The 22,265-nt window shown below is 44.9% G+C and overlaps 1 protein-coding gene across 6 annotated transcripts in view; it reads right to left on the reverse strand.

The window, feature by feature from the left end:
• Positions 1-290: 290 nt before the first annotated feature.
• Positions 291-22,265, reverse strand: part of LOC126458070 (atypical protein kinase C) — a 762,657-nt gene continuing 740,682 nt past the window's right edge. For all 6 annotated transcript variants that reach the window (XM_050094877.1, XM_050094878.1, XM_050094879.1 and 3 more), the window contains one exon: positions 291-816. In XM_050094877.1, the coding sequence (XP_049950834.1) occupies positions 729-816 (88 nt within the window). In that variant the 3' untranslated portion in view covers positions 291-728. The remainder of the gene's footprint in view (positions 817-22,265) is intronic.

Genomic DNA, 22,265 nt, shown 5'->3' on the forward strand with positions numbered 1-22,265 from the left:
AGTGACTCTTCGGAAATACTGAGTTTTACTCCACAAAAATAAACGATATCAAATACAACAATGGTATGTATATTTATATGTATATATAACTTTTTATACAGTGCGCTATGAAGCGCCACACTTTAGTGTCACGTTTTCATTTTTTTCATAGCCTCCAATACTTGGAGTCCGATGATCTAAGTAACCATCTACGACTTAAATCTTAATCTACAGACCTGCTTCTCCGTCGTTGAAGAATTTATAACTCTTACATCTAAATTACTTGATACGTAACGCTCTCTTTCTCTCTCTTTTTAAATACACTTCTCTTCGAGAACATCCTTTCTTGCTTCACACTTCCTTTTTTTTACAGTATAACAATAGCATTATGACAGAGCTAGCCTCCATTGATTTTTTTGTTTGTTTCTGAGTGACTGTGCAGGAAAAAATTAGGCCTGAATGCGTGAGCCGTAGAAGCAGAGAGAACACGCGGGCGGCAAAGTAGTTTTAGGGTGCGAGTGTCGAGCAGTCCTCCGGCGCACACGGGACAGTGAGAGTGTGTAGTGGTGGGGGTGGGGGCGGGCGAGACGGGGACAAGAGGGCCAGGGATCCAGATAACGCGGCGCGCAGCGACGCTGACGCCGCTAGAGCGGCAGCGGCAGCGGCAGGCACAGAAGCAGCGGGCCCGCCGCCGCCCGCGGCCGCGCTGCCGCCCCCGCGCCGGGGGCCGGGACTCCTCGCCCGCGTCGTCACACGCAGTCCTCCAGCGACATCAGCAGCGGGTTCACGTACTCGAAGCCCTCGAACTCGGACTGGTCGATCTTCTCAATCACCCGCCTGAAACACGACAAAAACACACACACAATAATAACTCGGAATTTCCTCCATCAGCGCACTAACGCTGCACACACAAAAGACGTATAAAGTCTTATCTTCCTACATCCATCTTGCGCCAAATAATGGGACGGCAACTCAGCTGTCACTATATATTCATGTAATAATGATGACGCATTAAGCTATATTTATAGGCCTAATTTTATCTCCTCCTCTGTGATACCAGATGATCATGTGGATATCGGGAAATAACTAAAAATGTGTATGAATTTCTAAGGGACCAAACTGCTGAGGTCATCGGTCCCTAGAATTACACACTACTCAAACTAACTTATGCTAAGAACAACACACACACACCCATGCCCGAGGGAGGACTCGAACCTCCGACGGGAGTGGCCGCGCAGTCAGTGACATAGCGCCTCTAACCGCGCGGCCACTCCGCGAGGCGGGGAAATAACTGTTATACATCTCACGGAGGGTAGCAAAAACGATGTTCGCTGTGCTGAACCTCCTTTCGTGCTTGTGCAAATTTATTTGGTGTGTTGCCGCCATGAACATCTTAAGCAGGAGAGACGAGCCTGCATCGGTTTTTTGTACCCTCCATGAGATAATGGTTATCTGTCATGGGATCATAACCATATAAGCTGTAATACTGTAAGATTGTGTACTTTAATTATCGTGTGTAATACTGTCCATTGCCTAAAGTTAAGTTTATAATGTTCAACAACATAAAGAGTGAAACTTCCTGGCAGATTAAAACTGTGTGCCGGACCGAGACTCGAACTCGGGACCTTTGCCTTTCGCGGGCAAGTGCTCTACCGACTGAGCTACCCAAGCACGACTCACGCCCCGTCCTCACAGCTTTAATTCCGCCAGTACCTCGACTCTTACCTTCCAAACTTCACAGAAGCTCTCCTGCGAACCTTGCAGGAGAACTTCTGTGAAGTTTGGAAGGTAAGAGTCGAGGTACTGGCGGAATTAAAGCTGTGAGGACGGGGCGTGAGTCGTGCTTGGGTAGCTCAGTCGGTAGAGCACTTGCCCGCGAAAGGCAAAGGTCCCGAGTTCCAGTCTCGGTCCGGCACACAGTTTTAATCTGCCAGGAAGTTTCGTATCAGCGCACACTCCGCTGTAGAGTGAAAATTTCATTCTAGAAACATAAAGAGTGCTTAGTTTAACAATTTCTCAACCAATATAAAGACCTTAAGACATTTAGCATTATAACAATTTGACCTGTAATATTGTGTAGCTGAATTATTTATTGTGCTTAACATCGTCTATTACGAAAATTTTAATTTTAATGTTAAGAAATAAGTTCCATACACAACACAATCCGCAAGTGTATTGTATCTTTATGTATAATGTTTGGTTGCATAAGAACTAGCGTCCCTTTCAGACATCAGTCAGTTGTTTCCTGAAGATGGCCTAACAAGCCAAAAACTAGTCCGAGATTAACGAAAAATCAGTAGGACAAAAACAGTGCACTTATTATTCAAACTTAAATATGTAATTAGTTTACCAAGTAGTAACAGAAGAATCCATAAATAAAAATGTGTGCTTATAGCACGTTAGAGTAGAAGACTAACAAATCTAAATACCCTGGCTTCTGAGATCTGATTGTTCATGAGGATATCTTTTGGTTGCTCAATGAATAGACGGGCCTCATAACCAACAGAGTCTTAGGCATTTGCGGAAATGTGCTGCACCATACACTCTTAGCTGTGTACATTCCCGTTGTGAAGTGCATACGCCTCTACATCCATTCTCTGCAAACCGCTATAAACTTCACGACAGACGATGCTTCTCATTTTACCAGTTGTTAGGGTTCTTCCCATTCCATCCCGTGGGGAGCGCGGGAAGAATGATTGTTTAAAAGCACCTGTGCGCACTGTACTTAGTTTAATTTTACTCTCGTGACATCTCCCGGAGCGATAGGTAGATGGTTGTAGTACATTCCTAGAGCCAGCATTTATAGCTGCTTCTTGAAACTTTGCAAGTAGACTTTCTCGGGATAATTTACGTCTACCTTCAACAGTCTGCCAGTCTTGCAGCATCTTCCTGGCACATTCACGTGGGTCGAGCAAACCTGTGACCTTTCGTGCTGCTTTGTTTGTATCGGCAGAATGTCCCCTGTTAGTCGTATTTGGTACGGGTAACACACACGTGAGGAATATTCTAGGATGGGTCGCACGAGTGCTTCGCAAGTAGTCACCTTCCTAGACTGACTACATTTCCCAGGTATTCTACGAATGAACCGAAGTCTGCAACCTGCTTTATCTACAACTGAGCCTATGTGATCATTCCAGTCAATACCTTTACAAATAATTATACCCAGTTATTTGTATGAAATTACCCATTCCAACAGTGTTTCGCTCATATTCTAGTCACAGGACACTAAGTTTTTTTGTTTTGTGAAATGCACATGGTTCACTTATAATTACAGTAAATAAAAACACGTAGCATGGCAAATGTGTTGTCGACTAGCTAATCTTTCATTTACACATATCTTATAAGTCGTCATGTCTGCTCCACGTTGACTGACTTTAATTGGCCTGTAAATAACACAAAGCTACGTATTACGTTACTCGTGTCACCGATAACAGCCGTTTATGGAATTACCATTAAACGTGACACAGACATACTACGGCATCGTTATTGTAGTCTAATTCTATGTCGTAACATGTCATCGAGTCTTGTAAGTTTGTGAATGTTAACAGACTCAGAATGAGATTTTCACTCTGCAGCGGAGTGTGCGCTGATATGAAACTGCCTGTCAGATTAAAACTGTGTGCCGGAACCTTTGCCCTTCGCGCGCAAGTGTTCTACCAACTGAGCTACCCAAGCACGACTCACAGCTTCACTTCTGCCAATACCTCGACTCTTACCTTCCAAACTTTACAGAAGCTCTCCTGCGAACGTTGCAGAACTAGCACTCCTGAAAGAAAGTATATTGCGGAGACATGGCATAGCCACAGCCTGGGGGACGTTTCCAGAGTGAAATTTTCACTTCGCAGCGGAGTGTGCGCTGATATGAAACTTCCTGCCAGATTAAAAACGTGTGTCACTATAATAAGAATCCTTACAGCTCACAGGGGCAGTAAGCAAGCTCACCTTGTTTTAACACGGCTTAAATGAAACCATTTAAGCGAAGGACTGGCGTGAAAAAAATATCGCTTCTTGCTCACGCACGTACTTGAGTTCGGCCATCAATCCAACAGTTCGGGCGCAGAAGGCCACTGCCGCTCCTATACGCCGCGTCGCAGGTAAAACTGGCCCGCGGTGCATAAAAAGTTCCCAAAGGGCGCCATTATGACGGAGCTGACGCCGCTATTCTCAAGGTGGACCGGGCCCCGGCGCACGGCTCCTTCGCGACGGCGTAAGTTCTGCTAGGGCCTTTGTCCCTCCCCCCCTCCCCCTTTACGTGGACGGCGTTTTATGGCCGCATTAAAACGGGTACGCCACCGAGTGGGTTTTGTTCCCCCTTATTTTTTTAAATTTTTTTGCGACTTGGCTCCTACTCAGCCGTAAAAGCGCGCGGAACGCGTTTCTGAAGGGTTGCACGCACACCGCGCCGCGGTTAATGAAGGGCCGGTGCCGGGCGCGCGGTGGCGTTATTAAATAACTCGGGGCTTCCCCGCAGCGCCGCCGACGCCGCCACAAATTACCACCCGGAGGGCTTTTCCGGCGAAAATCCGCGCCGGATTCGTCGGGGTAATTGGCAGCGTTCTCCCCGCGGTAAGAATAACATAGTGTGGTGGGATGATAAACGACCATCTGCCGGCCAGATACGGCCATTAAGAGGTGACGCCCGGGTTATAATCCCCAGTACAAAGTTTTTGTCATACCACCGGCGGTCGTGGCACTTCGCATTAGATACACAGATATATGTGCAGAAATTGTATTTGCTTAAAACACCTCTAATATTTTTTTACTGTGAAATTTTATTTCCCCGTACGGTAATCGAGACGAACTCTGAAATCATGTGCATGTTTAACGAAACCAGAATTAGTCAATTCTGACGTGAATCGCCTCACAAAGAAAGGTGGGGTATGTACTAAATGTGAAGATCATGACTGTTCGACAGTTGGTACAGCTAGGGTTCCACCCTGTTATCTTACGTTTACGTGACAAAACAAGTGAAACTGCGCTATATCAGAAACTTCGGAGTTCCCTTGAAGCACGCACACACACACACACACACACACACACACACACACACACACACACAGAGAGAGAGAGAGAGAGAGAGAGAGAGAGAGAGAGAGAGAGACTTCTTGTCAGTCAGAAAAATCTCAATACTTCTCCGTTTGAAGGGCACCCGAAATCAGTACATAACGCATTTAACAAAGAGTTCCCCCAGTATCTACTCGTATTACGCTGTCTCTACCGGTATATATTGATACGTTTATGAAATATTGCGGGTCAGTCCGATGCCATGAAACTTCATGAAACAAATGACACCAAGCTAAACATTTAAAAATGAACGAATGATTTTAGTGTACTGTGATTTTTTACGCACATTTCAAGTCTATCATTCTCTTATAGCAATCGTTTAGAATTGGACCTGGTGTAACTTCAAGTGGATAAATTGTTCTGAAATGCACGACGTACAAGTGATGAACATCTGAAGAAAATACGGCTAGTGGACTACCACATAAGCAAATTTAATGCAATATGCAAAATATCCAATACAGTTTAGTTACACCTTTATTAAACACACTGTAGAATCAGTCACAATTGTGAAACATTTATAGGAACCTGCAAGGAATGATTGAACATGAGAAGGTCAGATAAGTTATGATTTATAGGTTGTTTCACTAGAACCATTATTATTATTCATGAGTCATTATACGTATTACACAAAAATGTGAATGGTTCATCGGACAAAAGAGGAAAGTAATCCAGGAAGCTACGACATATAACGCATCCTCATTGTGTAGCTTGATATCTGGCTTTCACCGAAGGTCGGATGGTTTCCTCAGTATCTTTTGTCGAAGTAGTGTGGGTAACAATCAAACTACGTTGTTTATGTGCCTGATGTAATTGTTTAAAATGAATTCGACAATACACATTCTCGTTGAGTGTGCGGTAGTTTTCGATAATAGAAAGCTCGGGAGGTGAATCATGTAGAAAGCTAATGTCAACTGAAGGTAATTTACGGTTATATAGTAAAGAACGAAAAATGAGACAGAGTGAAATGCCGATCCAATACTTTAAGAAAGTACAGGTCGAAACTCGACTCGAAAATCCACTACTTGTCATATACGACTTGAAGAGTCAATCGAAGAATTAAGCTGTGGAAGATACCGACCACAAAGTAGATACGTTTCCTGGACATGAAACGTTTTTGAAGCCAAAGCGAAGAATGCTGTGAAAAACTGCCTTAAGGGGCTACCAGTCGCTTTGGAGCGCTGCCGATGATGTAGAACTCGTATCAGATGCTCAAGTAACTATCCACTGCTGACCTAAGCCATGTCAGCGAAATGGTATTTGGCAATCGCTTATATGCAATGATAGTGGTAAGGTAGAATGCTGTGCGGCTGGTCCCGGCGGAGGTTTGAGTCCTCCCTTGGGCATGGGTGTGTGTCTTTGTCCTTAAGATAATTTAGGTTAAGTAGTGTGTAAGCTTAGGAACTGATGACCTCAGCAGTTAAGTCCCATAAGATTTCACACTCATTTGAACATTTTGAAGGTAGATTGACGTGTCAGGCAGGCAGAGAAGTGGCTGTTGTGTTTGTATTTGCGCATGAGCACACCGTGATTTAAGATTCCCATTTGTTGGTCTCACGTGCCTGCATGTAATGGCGTACCACTCACAGCCATGTAACACACCACAAGAACAATAGGCGTAAGAAGTACCTAGCGAACAGGGCCCTGAGACGGGAGTCCCGCCTTGTCAATGGAAGCCGATTTCAAATCGGGCAGGCACTGTCAGTGAATGATGCACGTCCAATTCAACACGTTTCCTAGGGAATACTTGGAAAGAAGTCTTTGTTCAAGTACAACATGCAGTGTAAGAATTTGGGGGTCACAAAATCCTGGCGTCATCTTCGAACTCGAAAGAGACTCACCGAAACTGAATGTGTTTTGTGCCTTTTTTGTTCACAAAGTTCATGGACCTTTCTTTTTTGTAGCGGAAACTGTGACAGGATTGTCATACCTCGATATGCTGCGAAACTCATTGTTTCCTGGATTTCACGAAAATTCCAGTGATTTCATTTTTATGTGCGACGTCATCCCGACTCTTTCACCTTGAGGTGTGGCGTTATCTTAACACCACCATCCCACAGCTTTGGCTTGGAAGAAGTGGACAACAAGATCTTGTTCATTATTTTTTGGCCTCCCAGGTCACCAGGCCTCGCGCCTTGCGGTTCTTTTATGTGGGGGTATATACAAGGCACTCTTAGTCCCACTTATGGCAGCTGCTCCTCAACAGCTGAGAAATCGAACTGTTGGAGCCGTCGATTTAGTACACAGGAACCTGTTGATTCGAGTGAGGAATGAAATGGACTATCGTTTCGATGTTTCTCGAGCAAAGCATGGTGCTCGTGTCGAATGTATGGTACAGCGTCTCTGCGAACATGAAACTTTGAACCTTCCTCTATTCAGTGACATGAACAATGAATTTCTATCTTTGTTTGTCTGTAATAAACATCTTACAGGTCACTGCTCACATTGGCACAAATCTGCACGACAGTAAATGACTGTAGGTGTGTAGTGTGGTCCGAAGAGTTGCAATTTTCCCTGTTCTGAAATGCTGAGGGGCGTCAAGTGCACCTATGGCCCAATGAGACAATTAACTCTCAGTGTGGGAAGTGTACAGTTCAGGCCAGAGGCGGTTCTGTGATGTTTTGCGGCTATTTTTCCTGCCGTGACTTGAGCCCACTTGTCTATGATACGTTAGCTTGAACCGGTAAATATTTTTCAGCATTCTGTTGACCAAGTGCGGCCCCTTCTTTTACGTCTAGTTGACGAGTTTGCTGCGGGCAGTCCTATCTTTAAAGAAGACAGCCTCGACTGGAGCGCTGAACCCCTTGATCTTAACCCCACAGAAGTTATCTCGAACAATTTGGAGCAGCGAGTGAAAACTGCAATCAACATTCCCACGACTTGGTAAGTGTACGGGGAACCCTCCGATATGCACCATACCATGGTTTGAGGAGTTTGCATGTGGCACTCGACGTGGCACAGACTCAACAAGTCGCTGGAAGTCCCGTACAGTAATATTGCGCTATACTGCCTCTGCAGCCGTCCACAATTGCGAAAGTGTTGCCAGTGCAGGATTTTGTGCACCAAGTACCCTCTCGATTATGTCCCATAAACGTCGATGGGATTCATGTCCGGCCATCTGGGTGGCAAAATCATTTGCGTGAATTGTCCAGTACGTTCTTCAGACCAATCGCGAACATCTGTGACCCAGTGACACGATGCACTGTAATTAGTAAAAATTCCATCGTTGTTTGGGAACTTGAAGTCCATAAATGGTTGTAAATGGTTCTAAGTAGCGGAACATAACCATTTCCTGTCAATGATCGGTTCACATGGACCCGAGGATCCAGTCCATTCTATGCAAAGGCAGTCCACATCATTATGCAGCCAACACCAGCTTCCACAGTGCCTTGTTGACAGTTTGGGTCTATGGCTTCGGGGGTCTGCGCCACACTCGAATACTACCATCAGCTTTTACCAAATGAAATCGGGTCTCATCCGACCACGGCACGGTTTTCCAGTCGTATAGGGTCCAAAAGATATGGTCACGAGCTTAGAAATGCGGTCGTCTGCCGCCATAGCCCACTAACGGCAAATTTCGCCGCACTGCCCGTCGTCGTACGTCCCACATTGATTTCTGCGGTTATTTCATGCAAGGTTGCTTGTCTATTAGCACGGGCAACTCTATTCAAACGCCACCGCTCTCGGTCGTTAAGTGAAGGCCATTGGCGACTGTGTAGTTCGTGGTGCCACATGCTTGAAATTAGGTACTTCTGCACACTCTTGACACTTTGGAACTCGGCATATTGAATTCCCTAACGATTTCCGAAATGGAATATCCCACGCAGCTAACTACTACTCCGTGTCCAAAGTCTGTACATTTCCGTCGTGCGCCCATAATCAAGTAGGAAATCACGTGAATGACCCTGAGTACAAATGACAACTCCGCCTATGCTCTGCCCTTCTATACCTTGCGTACGCGATATTACCGCCAGCTGTATATGTGTATATCGCTATCCCATGACTTTGGTGACTATAGTCTGTCGGTAAACTGAAGAGCGAGCGAGTCCCCACTCTGCCAACCCAGCTACGTCACAAGTCGCTTCTACAGGCTGTTTCAGAACGTAGTACCAGCCCTGCGCCGCGCGCGCTTTAAATCTGTGGCGACGCCGTATACAGATACGTCTCGGCTACGTTCATTTTTAGACAAATGCATTAAGACCATAAGGAATACGAAAAACGATATTTTCTTCCGACACACAACATTATAGAGTAAATAATATTAAGATAAGAACGGAAGTCTGTTCATGTGAATGTATTGTATGTTCCTCTATTGTTATGGGTAAAACGAACCTCATATAATGCAATCAATCTGTAGAATTTAAGGCTTGTTCTTACTTTGTGTTTCTACTAAAAGGTAGAAGTTTTCTTTGAAGGACTTGCAACACGAAGAGTGTTTAAAAAGTAAGCAAAAGTTTATAATTTAGTGTGTTGTATTAGTCGGATTTGCACTACTTCTTTGCCACTGTCTTCGTAAACATGTCTCAAAAGTATGTGTACAATGTTATGCATATTGGGTGTCGACTCTGTTCTCAGCTGTCAAAAAGGTTACGTGTGTTTTCGTAGCATCAAGGATTTCTTGTTTTGTATAAAAACAGATTAGAGAATCTTTATTAAATTTTGTTATAGGAATGGAATAAAGGGTATGAAATTTTTAGAAATGTTAAATATTGCTTTTGGTGAGGCTGTTATGAGTGAACCAAGGGCATACAAGTGGTATAAACATTTAAAAGCAGGCCTTAAAGGACAGCAGTTTTACAAGCATGGATGAGATTAAAAACGCACAGTTAAGAGACCTATAAACTATCCCGAAGAAACAGTTCCTAAGGAATTTCGGGAATTGGAAAAAGCACTGGCACAAGTGCATAGTATGTAATGGGGAATATTTTGAATAGGATAACATTGCTGTAGATTAAAAAATAAAGTTCTTACCAAAAAATAAAAATTAATATGTGAACGCACCTCGTATGTCAAGCTTTTTGCTTAGAAGCCCAGAATCGATGTACATGTTTCGAAGAAAATTTCAGCAGTGTTCAGAATAGCTATTGCGCCTATATTTAAAGCAATATGTCTAATCAGTTTAATAGTGACCGAGATGGGGACTTTGTGTTCCAAAAGCATCAAAGGTGTTATGCGATTTTGAAACTGTCTACAACGATCGGTTTCCTCATAAGATTATTAGTTTTCCTTCGTGGCGATTTCACTAAACCATGCGGCTCATTTCCGCGTTCGTTCCTTATGCGTCCAATTGGACGAGGCTGACGTTTGTATAAATTGCAGCCCTTTGATTGGGACTGGTAATATTAGCCAACAGTTCTTTTTGGGTCGCCTCTTTAATACATGCTGTAATAACATTAGAGACGATCGAACGCTGGTGCAAATACCTCCTCTTCCTCGTATTCTGCAAATTTTATTGCAATGATAGACGATTATCCCTCACTTCCGGACATCGAAGTATATCAGTAAGTACACAAATTTAACTGGCTGCCACTGGCAACTAAGATCCCACGAACAGAATCAACGTTTATCACTGCACGCCGATCTACACCGCTAGACAGGTAATGCCCAACACATTTTGGGTGCCCCTGTAGGCCGGTGGCAGCGTTCTTCCGGGAAAGGCCACTTCCCCCACCGAAAGAGCTGCTCCGTCTTGAGTTTACAGACACGACTATATGTGTGAGTGGAACCATTGGTTTCCTACAGCGTAACCTAAGGACAAATTGCCTGCAACACACGTGAAAGATAGTCGGTAAACCTCGCTTCTACATCTACGTCTACATTTATACTCTCCAATCCACACAACGGTGTGTAGCGGAGGGCACTTTACGTGCCACTGTCATTACCTCCCTTTTCTGTTCCAGTCGCGTATGGTTCGCGGGAAGAACGTCTGTCTGAAAGCCTCCGTGCGCGCTCTAATCTCTCTAATTTTACATTCGTGATCTCCTCGGGAGGTATAAGTAGGGGGAAGCAATATATTCGATACCCCATCCAGAAACGCACCCTCTCGAAACCTGGCGAGCAAGCTACACCGCGATGCAGAGCGCCTCTCTTGCAGAGTCTGCCACTTGAGTTTGCTAAGCATCTCCGTAACGCTATCACGCTTACCAAATAACCCTGTAACGAAACGCGCCGCTCTTCTTTGGACCTTCTCTATCTCCTCTGTCAACCCGACCTGATACGGATCCCACACTGATGAGCAATACTCAAGTATAGGTCGAACGAGTCTTTTGTAAGCCACCTCCTTTGTTGATGGACTACATTTTCTAAGGACTCTCCGAATGAATCTCAACCTGGCACCCGCCTTACCAAGAATTAATTTTATATGATCATTCCGCTTCAAATCGTTCCGTACACATACTTCCATATATTTTACAGAAGTAACTGCTACCAGTGTTTGTTCCGCTATCATATAATCATACAACAAAGGATCCTTCTTTCTATGTATTCGCAATACATTCCATTTGCCTATGTTAAGGGTCAGTTGCCACTCCCTGCATCAAGTGCCTATCCGCTGCAGATCTTCCTGCATTTCGCTGCAATTTTCTAATGCTGCAACTTCTCTGTATACTATAGCATCATCCGCGAAAAGCAGCATGGAACTTCCGACACCATCTACTAGGCCATTTATATATATTGTGGAAAGCAATGGCCCCATAACACTCCCCTGTGGCACGCCAGAGGGAAGTGAACTACGGTGTAACAGTGCCGTAGTTGTGCCGTGTAGTGCGTACAGTGCAACGAGTGGCAGAAGACGTATAAGCGTTAATTGAACAGCGCTGGCGAGAGCGGCGGCCGGCGTGTAGCCAGTGGGGGGTGGAAGCGGTGGTTGGGGTGCAGGTGGGGGCCGGGGGCGGGGCCACGGCGTCGCCGGGCCAGGCCAGGCCGGCCACCGACCGATCAATACGCGCCGCCGGGGCGCGCGTGGGCGGCGAGGCGCTGCGCTGCGCTGCGCTGCAAAAATAGTCGCGCGCCGCTACCTAGCCGAGCCCGGACGGCGCGGCGGGCGAGCGAGCGCGGCAAACCGCACCTTGCCTCCCTCCACGCTCCAGTCTCGCTGCCTGTAGACCCCTGCTGTCCCGCGCAACTGGGCACAACTACATGCAATAGCGGAGACATGTGTGACGTTTTATACTTCTGTCATGAGTGACGTCACCTACCTCAGTACTTTCAGGAAGGTAATGACGAACTATTTCAATCAGACAAGGCCCAAAATAGTATTATTGCCTCGAAACTGACCCTTCGGTGCACTGTTTTACGTAGCAATTGAAAATAGTTTCCTAACAGGCCCCCCCACACACATTCCGGTTTACCTGTCTGGTATACCTGCACCGGTTAACGTGAACAAACGTGGCACAGAAAAAGCACGCCACGGTACACCTGAGAGCACAGTTTTGACTGAAGGCAATGAGTTGGCTGTAGTAAGTTTGTTACTTGTTTTCACTTTCAACACTTCTGTGCAGTTTCTTGCCTCCCTTTAATTAGATCCTCCTTTTTTAGGGTTCCGTGCCTCAATAAGAAAAAACGGAATCCTTACAGGATCGCTTTGTTGTCTGTCTGTCTCTGTATGTCTGACCGTGTATTAAGAACCCTTTTTCTCAGGAACGGGTAGATGCTCCAAGTTCAAATTCATGTCACACGCTGAAGTCTATGGTCGTTTGTCGGTGTAAGAAATTTAAGCTTCTAAATCAACAGAATCAAAACATTCAGTTATTTATGTTACATATTTTGACACACGCAAACGCACTCCCCAAAACCTCTAGCGTCCTTCCCATTGACCTACAAACACGAAATTCGGCATTCGCAAGGCTTCACGGTGTAAGTAAAGTAACAAATCTGAAACTTGTTAAGCTGTAATTAGACCACATAAAAAATATCTTTTTCCATTTGAACATACATTGCATTCATCATCTGTCACAACCATAATGGACGAAGATTACAGCATCCAAAAGTAAGTTGTAGTTATGTTTTAGGAAGTAAATAAAAATGCTGTATAAATCTTCTCTCTCTGTCTCTACATATATAAAATGAAACTTCCGGCTCGCTTCTTTTTGTATCCAGGAACTGCTGTAGAGATTTTGAAACGGTCTTGGAATTCCCGGGACCAATATCTTTCCAGTATCGATATTGGTCACAGGCAATCTTTGGCATTCTCAATTCGCAAGGTGCGCGAGTCCTACTCACACTAGCCCAATTTTTATTTTTCGTCCACTACACAAGGGCGCGCTTTATACACTATAGCTCAACGATTTCCCCAGCGGTATTCCTTTAACGACATGTCTTGTTGCTAATCAAACAAACCGTCAGAAAAACAAAGGTCAACACTATCAACATTACAAATTAACACAACAAGAACCACAACAAAACATAATTTTTAACTATTCACGCGGTTACTAAGACATACTAGAAGCGGCGCTGTGATAAGACGCTGGATTCAAACTCTGCATCTAACACGGTATGTGACGGAGGGTACTTCAGGTATCACTACCTGTTCCCTCCTTTCCCATTCTATTCAGAATGGCCTGTGGGGAGGACTACATTCGGTAAAACTCCGCATTAGCTCTAATTTCTCGGATACTCTCGTTGTGATAATTTAGCGACACATACACAAGTGTTGCGACAAACTTTGAGAGGTTATAAAGGGGTCTCTTGAAGTACAAATCGAGGAGGATACGACCTAGTGTTTGTAAACGTCATCCAACGACGCTACAGAGTGTCGAAGTTATGGCCGCCCCTTCGGCAGCAAACGTGACCTTGTACGCTGACGGACGTAGGCGGAATATCTCGCTAGCTACCGCTCAAACAGGCCTTGTCTCCTATGACCGCGAGGCTCAGTTGAGTTTCCATCTGCTGTTTATTTTTCTCCTGGAACACTCTACAATCTCGAATGTTTTTCTGCGTACAAGAGAAAAATAAACTGAGGAAGGAAACGTATGACCGAAACTGTCGTACATCAAGGTACTGAATCCACTCAGAAATCTGTTCCGATACTGGATAATCTCCGATATCTATGACTTTCTGTATCTCATGGACGGCAGAGCTTGCTGAGTTTCACAAAATCTGTATTTGCGGAATCCATGTTGATTATTAGAGGGGAGATGATGTTCTCCAAAAAAATGTCATAATACGTGAGCATAAAACATGCTAAACAGTTCTACAACAGACTGACGCCAGAGATAGATGCTTATAGTTATGGGCATCTGTCCTACAAGGACAACAGTTAAAAGGATCGTCCGCCCAACCAAATTCACTTCCACTGTGGTTTTCCTAAATCATTTCAGTTGAATGCTGGAGTGGTTCCTTCGAAGTCGACGTTAAATCTTAATTTTTCTCTGTTCTGAAAAAAAGGCGCTAACTAATAGCTCTTGAAACCTGTGCAGGTGATTAACACACATGCTCTGGTCTCGAAACACTCGCAAGGAGGAAAAAAATCGAATTTCGATTCTTCTCTGGCCATCGTCGTGTTCGTCTGCATAGTTTTGTTTTGACAAACGCTACGGTCCATCATTTTAGTTATACCTAACAAGTGTACCGGCAAGTGTTCGGGCCTCTTAACGACAAAATTAATACAGACGGTATGGGATTTGCGTAATTGTGAACCTAAATATCTGCGACACCCTGTAGGTCGAAACTCTGTTGGAAATAGCACACGCTGAGAAAAGCAAGGCTTCAGGTTGGTATTCCAGGTCGCTAATCAGCTGCTAGCTGTCGAGAAGTTTCATTAAAGGTTACAAGGCGCTACGCAGCGAAGGGATCATTACGATAATATATATTGTTTGCAGTATATGGTATTAATATTTCCTATACCATACTTTACTCTTAGAAACACTAAGGTAATGGAAAATTGTCGCTGTTGAACATGCAATGCTCACTGAGAAGATTCCGTACTTATACACTGGCTGCCCTGATCCATCACAGGTACGGCTCATCAGCGACGTGGAAGATAACTTTCTTTTAGTGTGAAGAGATTTGTTTCGACTCCTGTGTGTCATCTTCCGAGTGCCAAATTTATTTCTGAAAACGACAGTGCTAGTGAAAATGCAGTTCTACAAATTGTTTTTGTGCCCTGTTCTTGTTGTTTTGACCGAAATTCATATTTTTCGTCTTGTTGTGGATCTCTGTTCAAAAATGGTTCAAATGGCTCTGAGCACCGTAGGACTTAACATCTGTGGTCATCAGTCCCCCGGAACTTAGAACTACTTAAACCTAACTAACCTATGGACTTCACACAACACCCAGTCATCACGAGGCAGAGAAAATCCCTGACCCCGCCGGGAATCGAACCCGGGAACCCAGGTGTGGGAAGCGAGAACGCTACCACACGACCACGAGCTGCGGACAAACGTGTGAAAACAATGTACAAAATACCATTACAAAGAGGTATGCACCACACCTACACAATAGGGCGAAAAATGACATACTGACAAAACGACAAAAAAGGGCAACGAAAATCGATGTGTGTTTTCGCTAGCAGTGTAATTTCCAGAAATAAATTTTAGACATAGAAGATGACTCTGGGTGAATGGAAAGGCGTAAACAGTTTTTTGCATAAGGCGGAGTTCAAAAGCAACCAAGTTTTTTATCATCAAACAGTGTAGGATAATTTTGTAACTGTAACGGACTGCACGAATTAAAAAAGTTGTGTTTATAAATATGCGCGTAGACGAAGAGTACACAGTTTGGTTACTTTCAGTACGACTTACAAATGTAAGGCTTGGAAGTGGCCACTACAAACTCATGTAGACGGGCAGATGATGTCCTGTGGCAGTCCGGCCCGATGGTACACACGGTTCGCGGCCGCGGCACTTGGCAGCAGTCAGTTCAGGCGGCCAGATGTGAGTCGCTGTCCTCGCCCACGACTTGGTGATCCCCCAAAATACGTCGGGCCGCGCTTGGTGTGTTCTAAAAAGACGCCTGTCAAGCCGCTCCCAGAATAGTGCGGCCGTCGTTCCCGTCTCCTCCAGCACCTGCCGCGTGTGTCCGACTGACTGCAACCACAGCACCGGCCGAGCCCTGCTACCTGTGTGTCCGACTGGACTCTCTTAGGGCTACCTCCGTCCGCCCGCAGGTAGTGTCACTCCTTGCTTTTCACTCTACAAGCTATTCTTTCCTCTTGTGAAAATCCCTGGGAGTTTAAAACCCAATGTTGAAATAGACTGAGACATCCAGGCACGAATCTGTCAGCAGCTGTCCCCTACCACTGGACAGACGTAGAGATACGACTGCGGGTCGAGAGTCTTCCATAGATAGCTTAATCGGTTAGAGCATTCATTGCCTCCGCGAAGCAATTGTTTCAGGTTCGCGTCGCAGTTCGGCATTTCTCACACTGACTACTCCATTCCTAACGCGATTTCTACCCGACATTGTAAACTGTGAAACGAACCGCTTACAATTAAGACGACTAAGTAACGGTCTTATAGGTTTTCAAGACGTCTACAGGCGGACAGAAGCACTTTTTCTATTTTATGTTAGTTAAAATATTTTTTTCCTGGTGTGAAATTATTCGCTTCACGCAGTCATCAGATAGTTTCGAGCTACACTAAGACGTGTTATCGTTGATTCCCGCTTATTTACGTAACAAAGACTCAACTTCTAGTAGTAAATATTGGAGCGACCTCTCAAAGCTTAAGTATTTCAGTCGAGAACAACAACAAAAATTATTATCATCTATTCACAACAAACGCTTCACATTTGTAGTCTAAGGAAGTGCACTGTCTGCAATTATACCACTTCGGGAAGAAAATGAAATGCTCGGATTATTGCAATAGTCTGCCTGTATAGTCCCGGAAGTGCAAACCATCAAATCCTACAGACAACTGCCTAAAATAAACAACATCTATTTAGTATCATATAGCTAGTTAGGAAGTATCCACGGTCGGTGCTGAAATCCACTAATTTGCTGGAGGGGAAGACAGGCTGTATACCGAACTGCACATTTTCCAACATGTCACAAATAACCAGCTCGCTTTTTGCCCTTCATCAAGATTCGTTCGTAGTGTTTGCACAGATGTACAGAATTAAAGAAACTGAAAAAAAAATCTTCACGTTGAAGACCGACAGCGATTCGGGGAAGTAGAAAGAATTCTTCAATGCAGCCTTTGATCGCACCGGTAACACACGATTAACTTTTTCAATAAGTGATAATCTTCGGATTTGCGTTCAAGTACGTTTGTGCAGAACCACATAACGAAGTTCTTTCATAATAATGAACATGAGCTCAGATGTCAAAATTGCCATCACTGACAGAAACAATACTCACACACTAAAGTTGCATCCGAACACTGGAAGAAAGATTCCTTTCGAATTAGAACAATTTTCCTTCGAAGGTCAAGTACAAAAATTTTAGACGAATAACGAAAAATCATTCTCATATTTTTCTGGAGCTTCGTTTAAACTACTATTTTGCAATGATTACAATAATTCAAATTATTCAACAATTACAAACGTACAGCAATACGCTATAAAAACAAGACTGCAGGACACAGTATGGCCACTAAAACGGCAATGGAAACATGACATACCACGAAAATAAGGCATCTGGTACATCTTTATAATTTTTTAATTTGAGTTTTATTCTCAAATGTCGCTGCAGATTGACTGCCAGGCCACGACAGTGGCCAATGTTTGAAACAGACATCTGGTGCACTCATATTCCGTTCCCTAATAAGCAAAGGATTTTCGGACATGGGAGGACCAAAACGAGACTTATTAAGTCTTGTGTGGAAGAAAGAATGAACAGCGTTTAACGAAAGGCTGATCACAAGGCTTAAGATACAAAGTGTAAACACACATCGGGCAGTGGCAAAGAAGGGAAGCGGACTGACAGTTCCACATAAAGCGTCCCTGTATTCGCCACAACTGATTTAGAGAAAGCTCTGTAAATTTAAGTATCGACAGCAGGAACTGTATTTGCATACTGTAACTCCTAAATGTGAATCCACTAAGGTAATCAGTGTGGAACTTAGATCAATAATCTCTGTCGGATGTCAGAGAAACAGTGATTCTGGTCTTGACAGCGTACACTATTGGCCACCGATAACAGCCGTCTTGACAATGCATCCCTCATACTCGTAAACCGTGGTGGCACTGAGTATTATCCAATTTGTGCCCTCTTATTTTGCACCATCACAGAGAGACACTCCACAGAACTAAAATTACATCCATTTAATGTCCAAATAAGGAGGGCACAAACCTAAAGCACAAAATTTATTTCCAGAGCTGCAAGAAACCTGAGACCACAATAGGCAGTGGTTTGACTTAGCAGACGATGCAGAGTTTTAACGCAGGGCAACCTACATGCCATGATCCTGAATACCTTTTTCTTGCCCCTGACATGCAGGCTGGCTTGCAAAGCAGCTCGATTTGGTAAGCCAGTACTGTTCCCACACAACAGGCTGTCATGCAAGGCAATCTATGCACCAGGCATTTTCGCCTGTATTTCTGTTTTAATCAGTGCTAGGAGGTTATACGGCCCACAGTGCTGATACTTGCGAGCTCAGCTGTTTCTATGACAAATTTGGACTAAATTGATTCTGTGGCTTGGCAGGAGATTGTCTTTTAGTGAACTGGCCTATTTTGGGGTGTTGAAAGATGTGCGCAAATCTGCCTCCCCCCCCCCCCCCTCCCCAATCGTCAATCTGCATGAGAAAACCAATTTTAACAATGGCATCTCCCCAGGGAGAATAAACAGCCTATCAAATTATACACCTTTTGCAGTTAATCCATCTACGGAATGCACTAGCGAGACCCACCACAGACCTCAAATGACAGATTCGACATGCCATTTCGCTCTCTAACTCCAAAGCACCGTTCTGCCGGTTTTCGGAAGCAGGAGTCACGCTATGACTTACTGGAATTGCGAGGCGTCCTTTGTCCATGAAACGCAAGGGTCCAGGTTCAAACCCGAGCCTGAACACAGTTTTAATCTAGCAGGGGATGTTTCATCACACAGCGTGCACTGAAATATTCCTTTCACTTCACCAACTGAGCATTCTGATCAACTGGTGCAAGCACTTGGAAGGGAATGAATTCAAATCTCTTTGATCACTGTAAAAGGGGAACAAAATTACACTACTGGCCATGAAAATTGCTATACCACGAAGATGACGTGCTACAGACGCGAAATTTAACCGACAGGAAGAAGATGCTGTGATATGCAAATGACTAGCTTTTCAGAGCATTCGCACAAGGTTGGCGCCGGTGGCGAAACCTACAATGCGCTGACATGAGGAAAGTTTCCAACCGATTTCTCATACACAAACAGCAGTTGAACGGCGTTGCCTGGTGAAACGTTGTTGTGATGCCTCGTGAAAGGAGGAGAAATGCGTACAATCATGTTTCCGACTTTGATAAAGGTCGGATTGCAGCCTATCGCGATTGCGGTTCATCGTATCGCGACATTGCTGCTCGCGTTGGTCGAGATCCAATGACTGTAAGCACAAAATGGAGTCGGTGGGTTCAGGAGGGTAATACGGAACGCCGTGCTGGATCCCAACGGCCTCGTATCAAAGCAGTCGAGATGACAGTCATCTTATCCGCATGGCTGTAATGGATCGTGCAGCCACGTCTCGATCCCTGAGTCAACAGATGGAGACGTTTGCAAGACAACAACCATCCGCACGAATAGTTCGACGGCGTTCGCAGCAGCATGGACTATCAGCTCGGAGACCGTGGCTGCGGTTACCCTTGACGCTGCATCACAGACAGGGGCGCCTGCGATGGTGTACTCAACGACGAACCTCGGTGCACGAATGGCAAAACGTCATTTTTTCGGATGAATCTAGGTTCTGTTTACAGCATCATGATGGTCGCATCCGTGTTTGGCGTCATCGCGGTGCACGCACATTGGAAGCGTGTATTCGTCATCGCCATATTGGCGTATCACCCGGCGTGATGGTATGGGGTGCCATTGGTTACACGTCTCGGTCACCTCTTGTTCGCTTTGACGGCACTTTGAACAGTGGACGTGACATTTCAGATGTGTTACGACCTGTGGCTCTACCCTTCATTCGATCCCAGCGAAACCCTACATTTCAGCAGGATAATGCACGACCGCATGTTGCAGGTCCTGTACGGGCCTTTCTAGAAAACGTTCGACTGCTGCCCTGGCCAGCACATTCTCCAGATCTTTCACCAACTGAAATACGCCAGTCACTACTCTTGATGAACTGTGGTATCGTGTTGAAGCTGCATGGGTGGCTGTACCTGTACACGCCATCCAAGCTCTGTTTTACTCAATGCCCAGGCGTATCAAGGCCGTTATTACGGCCACAGGTGGTTGTTCCGGGTACTGATTTCTCAGGATCTGTGCACCAAAATTGAGTGAAAATGTAATCACATGTCAGTTCTAGTATAATATATATGTCTAATGAATACCCGTTTATCATCTGCATTTCTTCTTGGTGTAGCAATTTTAATGGCCAGTAGTGTAAAAATAGTTGCACCAAACAGGAGATCTATCCGCAAAACGCCGGGAGCGAGGCAGCGCTCCCCTCGGTGACGGCGGGGCTCGGTTAACGAGAGCCGAGCCGTGTACCTGGCGGCGGCGAAGCGCATTAGCAAATTGCATTAGGGGCGACCCTGTCGCCAGCTTCCGGCGACAACTGCAATCAGTCAGCCGGGACCGGCGCCGGCCATTCACTGCGCGGGCAGCTGGAAGGCGGCGCCATTAGCGGAACACGGCGCGCAGGCCGGGGAACGAACGGCGACCCCGCCCTGCATCAAGATTTACAGCGGCATCTGGCAGCTACCCACACGGAAAACCTTAACCCTGTCGTCTTTAACGCATGTTGTTATTTTTCACGATTTAACGTTCCATTGGCTAAGCAGCTGACCAGAAGCAGAAATGAGGGTCAGTGGAAAGACACATGCTGATGGACCTATCTGGCGTTCACCTTAGGAGACGTTAATGTGTGTGCGGAAAAACTCAAACATGGCGTCCGAATTGAAATTACTCCTGGTCATTCTACATCTACATCATGTTCAGCATGCCACCTAACGGTATGTGGCGTACATGTCCGTACTGTTTTACGATTTAAATTGGTAGACGGGAGACGAAGCTCCACAGCTGCGATGTTGTCGCGCCAAGTAGACTGCAAGCAGCCACCACAGGGCTCTTTTCTCTGCATGAATAGAAAATCGCGTGAAAAATCAGTCTCTTACAGAACGACAATAAATAGCTTAGACATTTTACTGTGTCTTTCCGTTGTACGACGGTTGGAACTTCAATAGCGACAAATATTTATTTAGACTTTATGCAGAATAGATGTTTCCAAGATTTACTATCCTTCAACGTAGTCACCAGCGCTGCGTATAACGTGTTGTCAGTGATACGGAAGTCACAGATTGCCCTCGGCAGCGCCAGTTGTGTTGGCAGTTTAAATGAAGCGGTCTGTTGCCGCACAAATATCTGTAACTGTTCTGAAGCGAATGCCATGAAGTGCTTCCTCTAACTTAGGAATTAAATTGAAGTCATAATGTTTTAAATCCGAGGAGCATAGTGGATGGTATACCACTTCCCAGCCCCATCAGTCGAACAAATCAGTCACAACTTGTGCCATAAGCGCCCGAGCATTGTGCTGCAATCTTGTTCATTTTTCGAACAAAGCCTGCGAGTAGTTCAGGCCACGTCCTATATAAGCGACAGAAGCAACGTACAGCGCGCAACAACTTCAAGCGACAAAACACAACCGCAGAGACAGCTAAGAAAGTGTCCTATATTGGTGACAGCCGTCTCCCTGCTTGTCGTCCACTACAACGGGCGACGTTTGAATTCAAACGTGTTTGAATTCAAACGTGTTTGAATGTTGTGGCTGCTGCCCACGTAACAGTCACAGCCGAGTCTTCTCAGCAAAGCGCTGGAGCGGACACACCGGTTGCTGTGAAATACTTATCGTCTGATTTTAAAGGAAACTATTTGGTGAACATAGCTGACTTTTTTCTTATCTTACAGCTCGATATCTCCGCTCGATAAAGGACTGAATTTCTTTTCGTTATTCGTCATAGTGACTGTGCTGCACGAAATGAACTACTGCACGAAGTTTTTACAAGTTTGCAAAGGTAAAACCGCACTGCATGTCTTTGCGTACAGTTCGTTTTTGACCATACATCATTATGTATGAAATGTAGCCAATATACCGAAATTGTATATGAAGTTGAGAGCAGAAGCACATCTCTTTTCATTCTCAAGG

The sequence above is a fragment of the Schistocerca serialis genome, chromosome 2 (genome assembly GCF_023864345.2).
Source record: "Schistocerca serialis cubense isolate TAMUIC-IGC-003099 chromosome 2, iqSchSeri2.2, whole genome shotgun sequence".
NCBI classification, from domain to species: Eukaryota; Metazoa; Arthropoda; class Insecta; order Orthoptera; family Acrididae; genus Schistocerca; species Schistocerca serialis.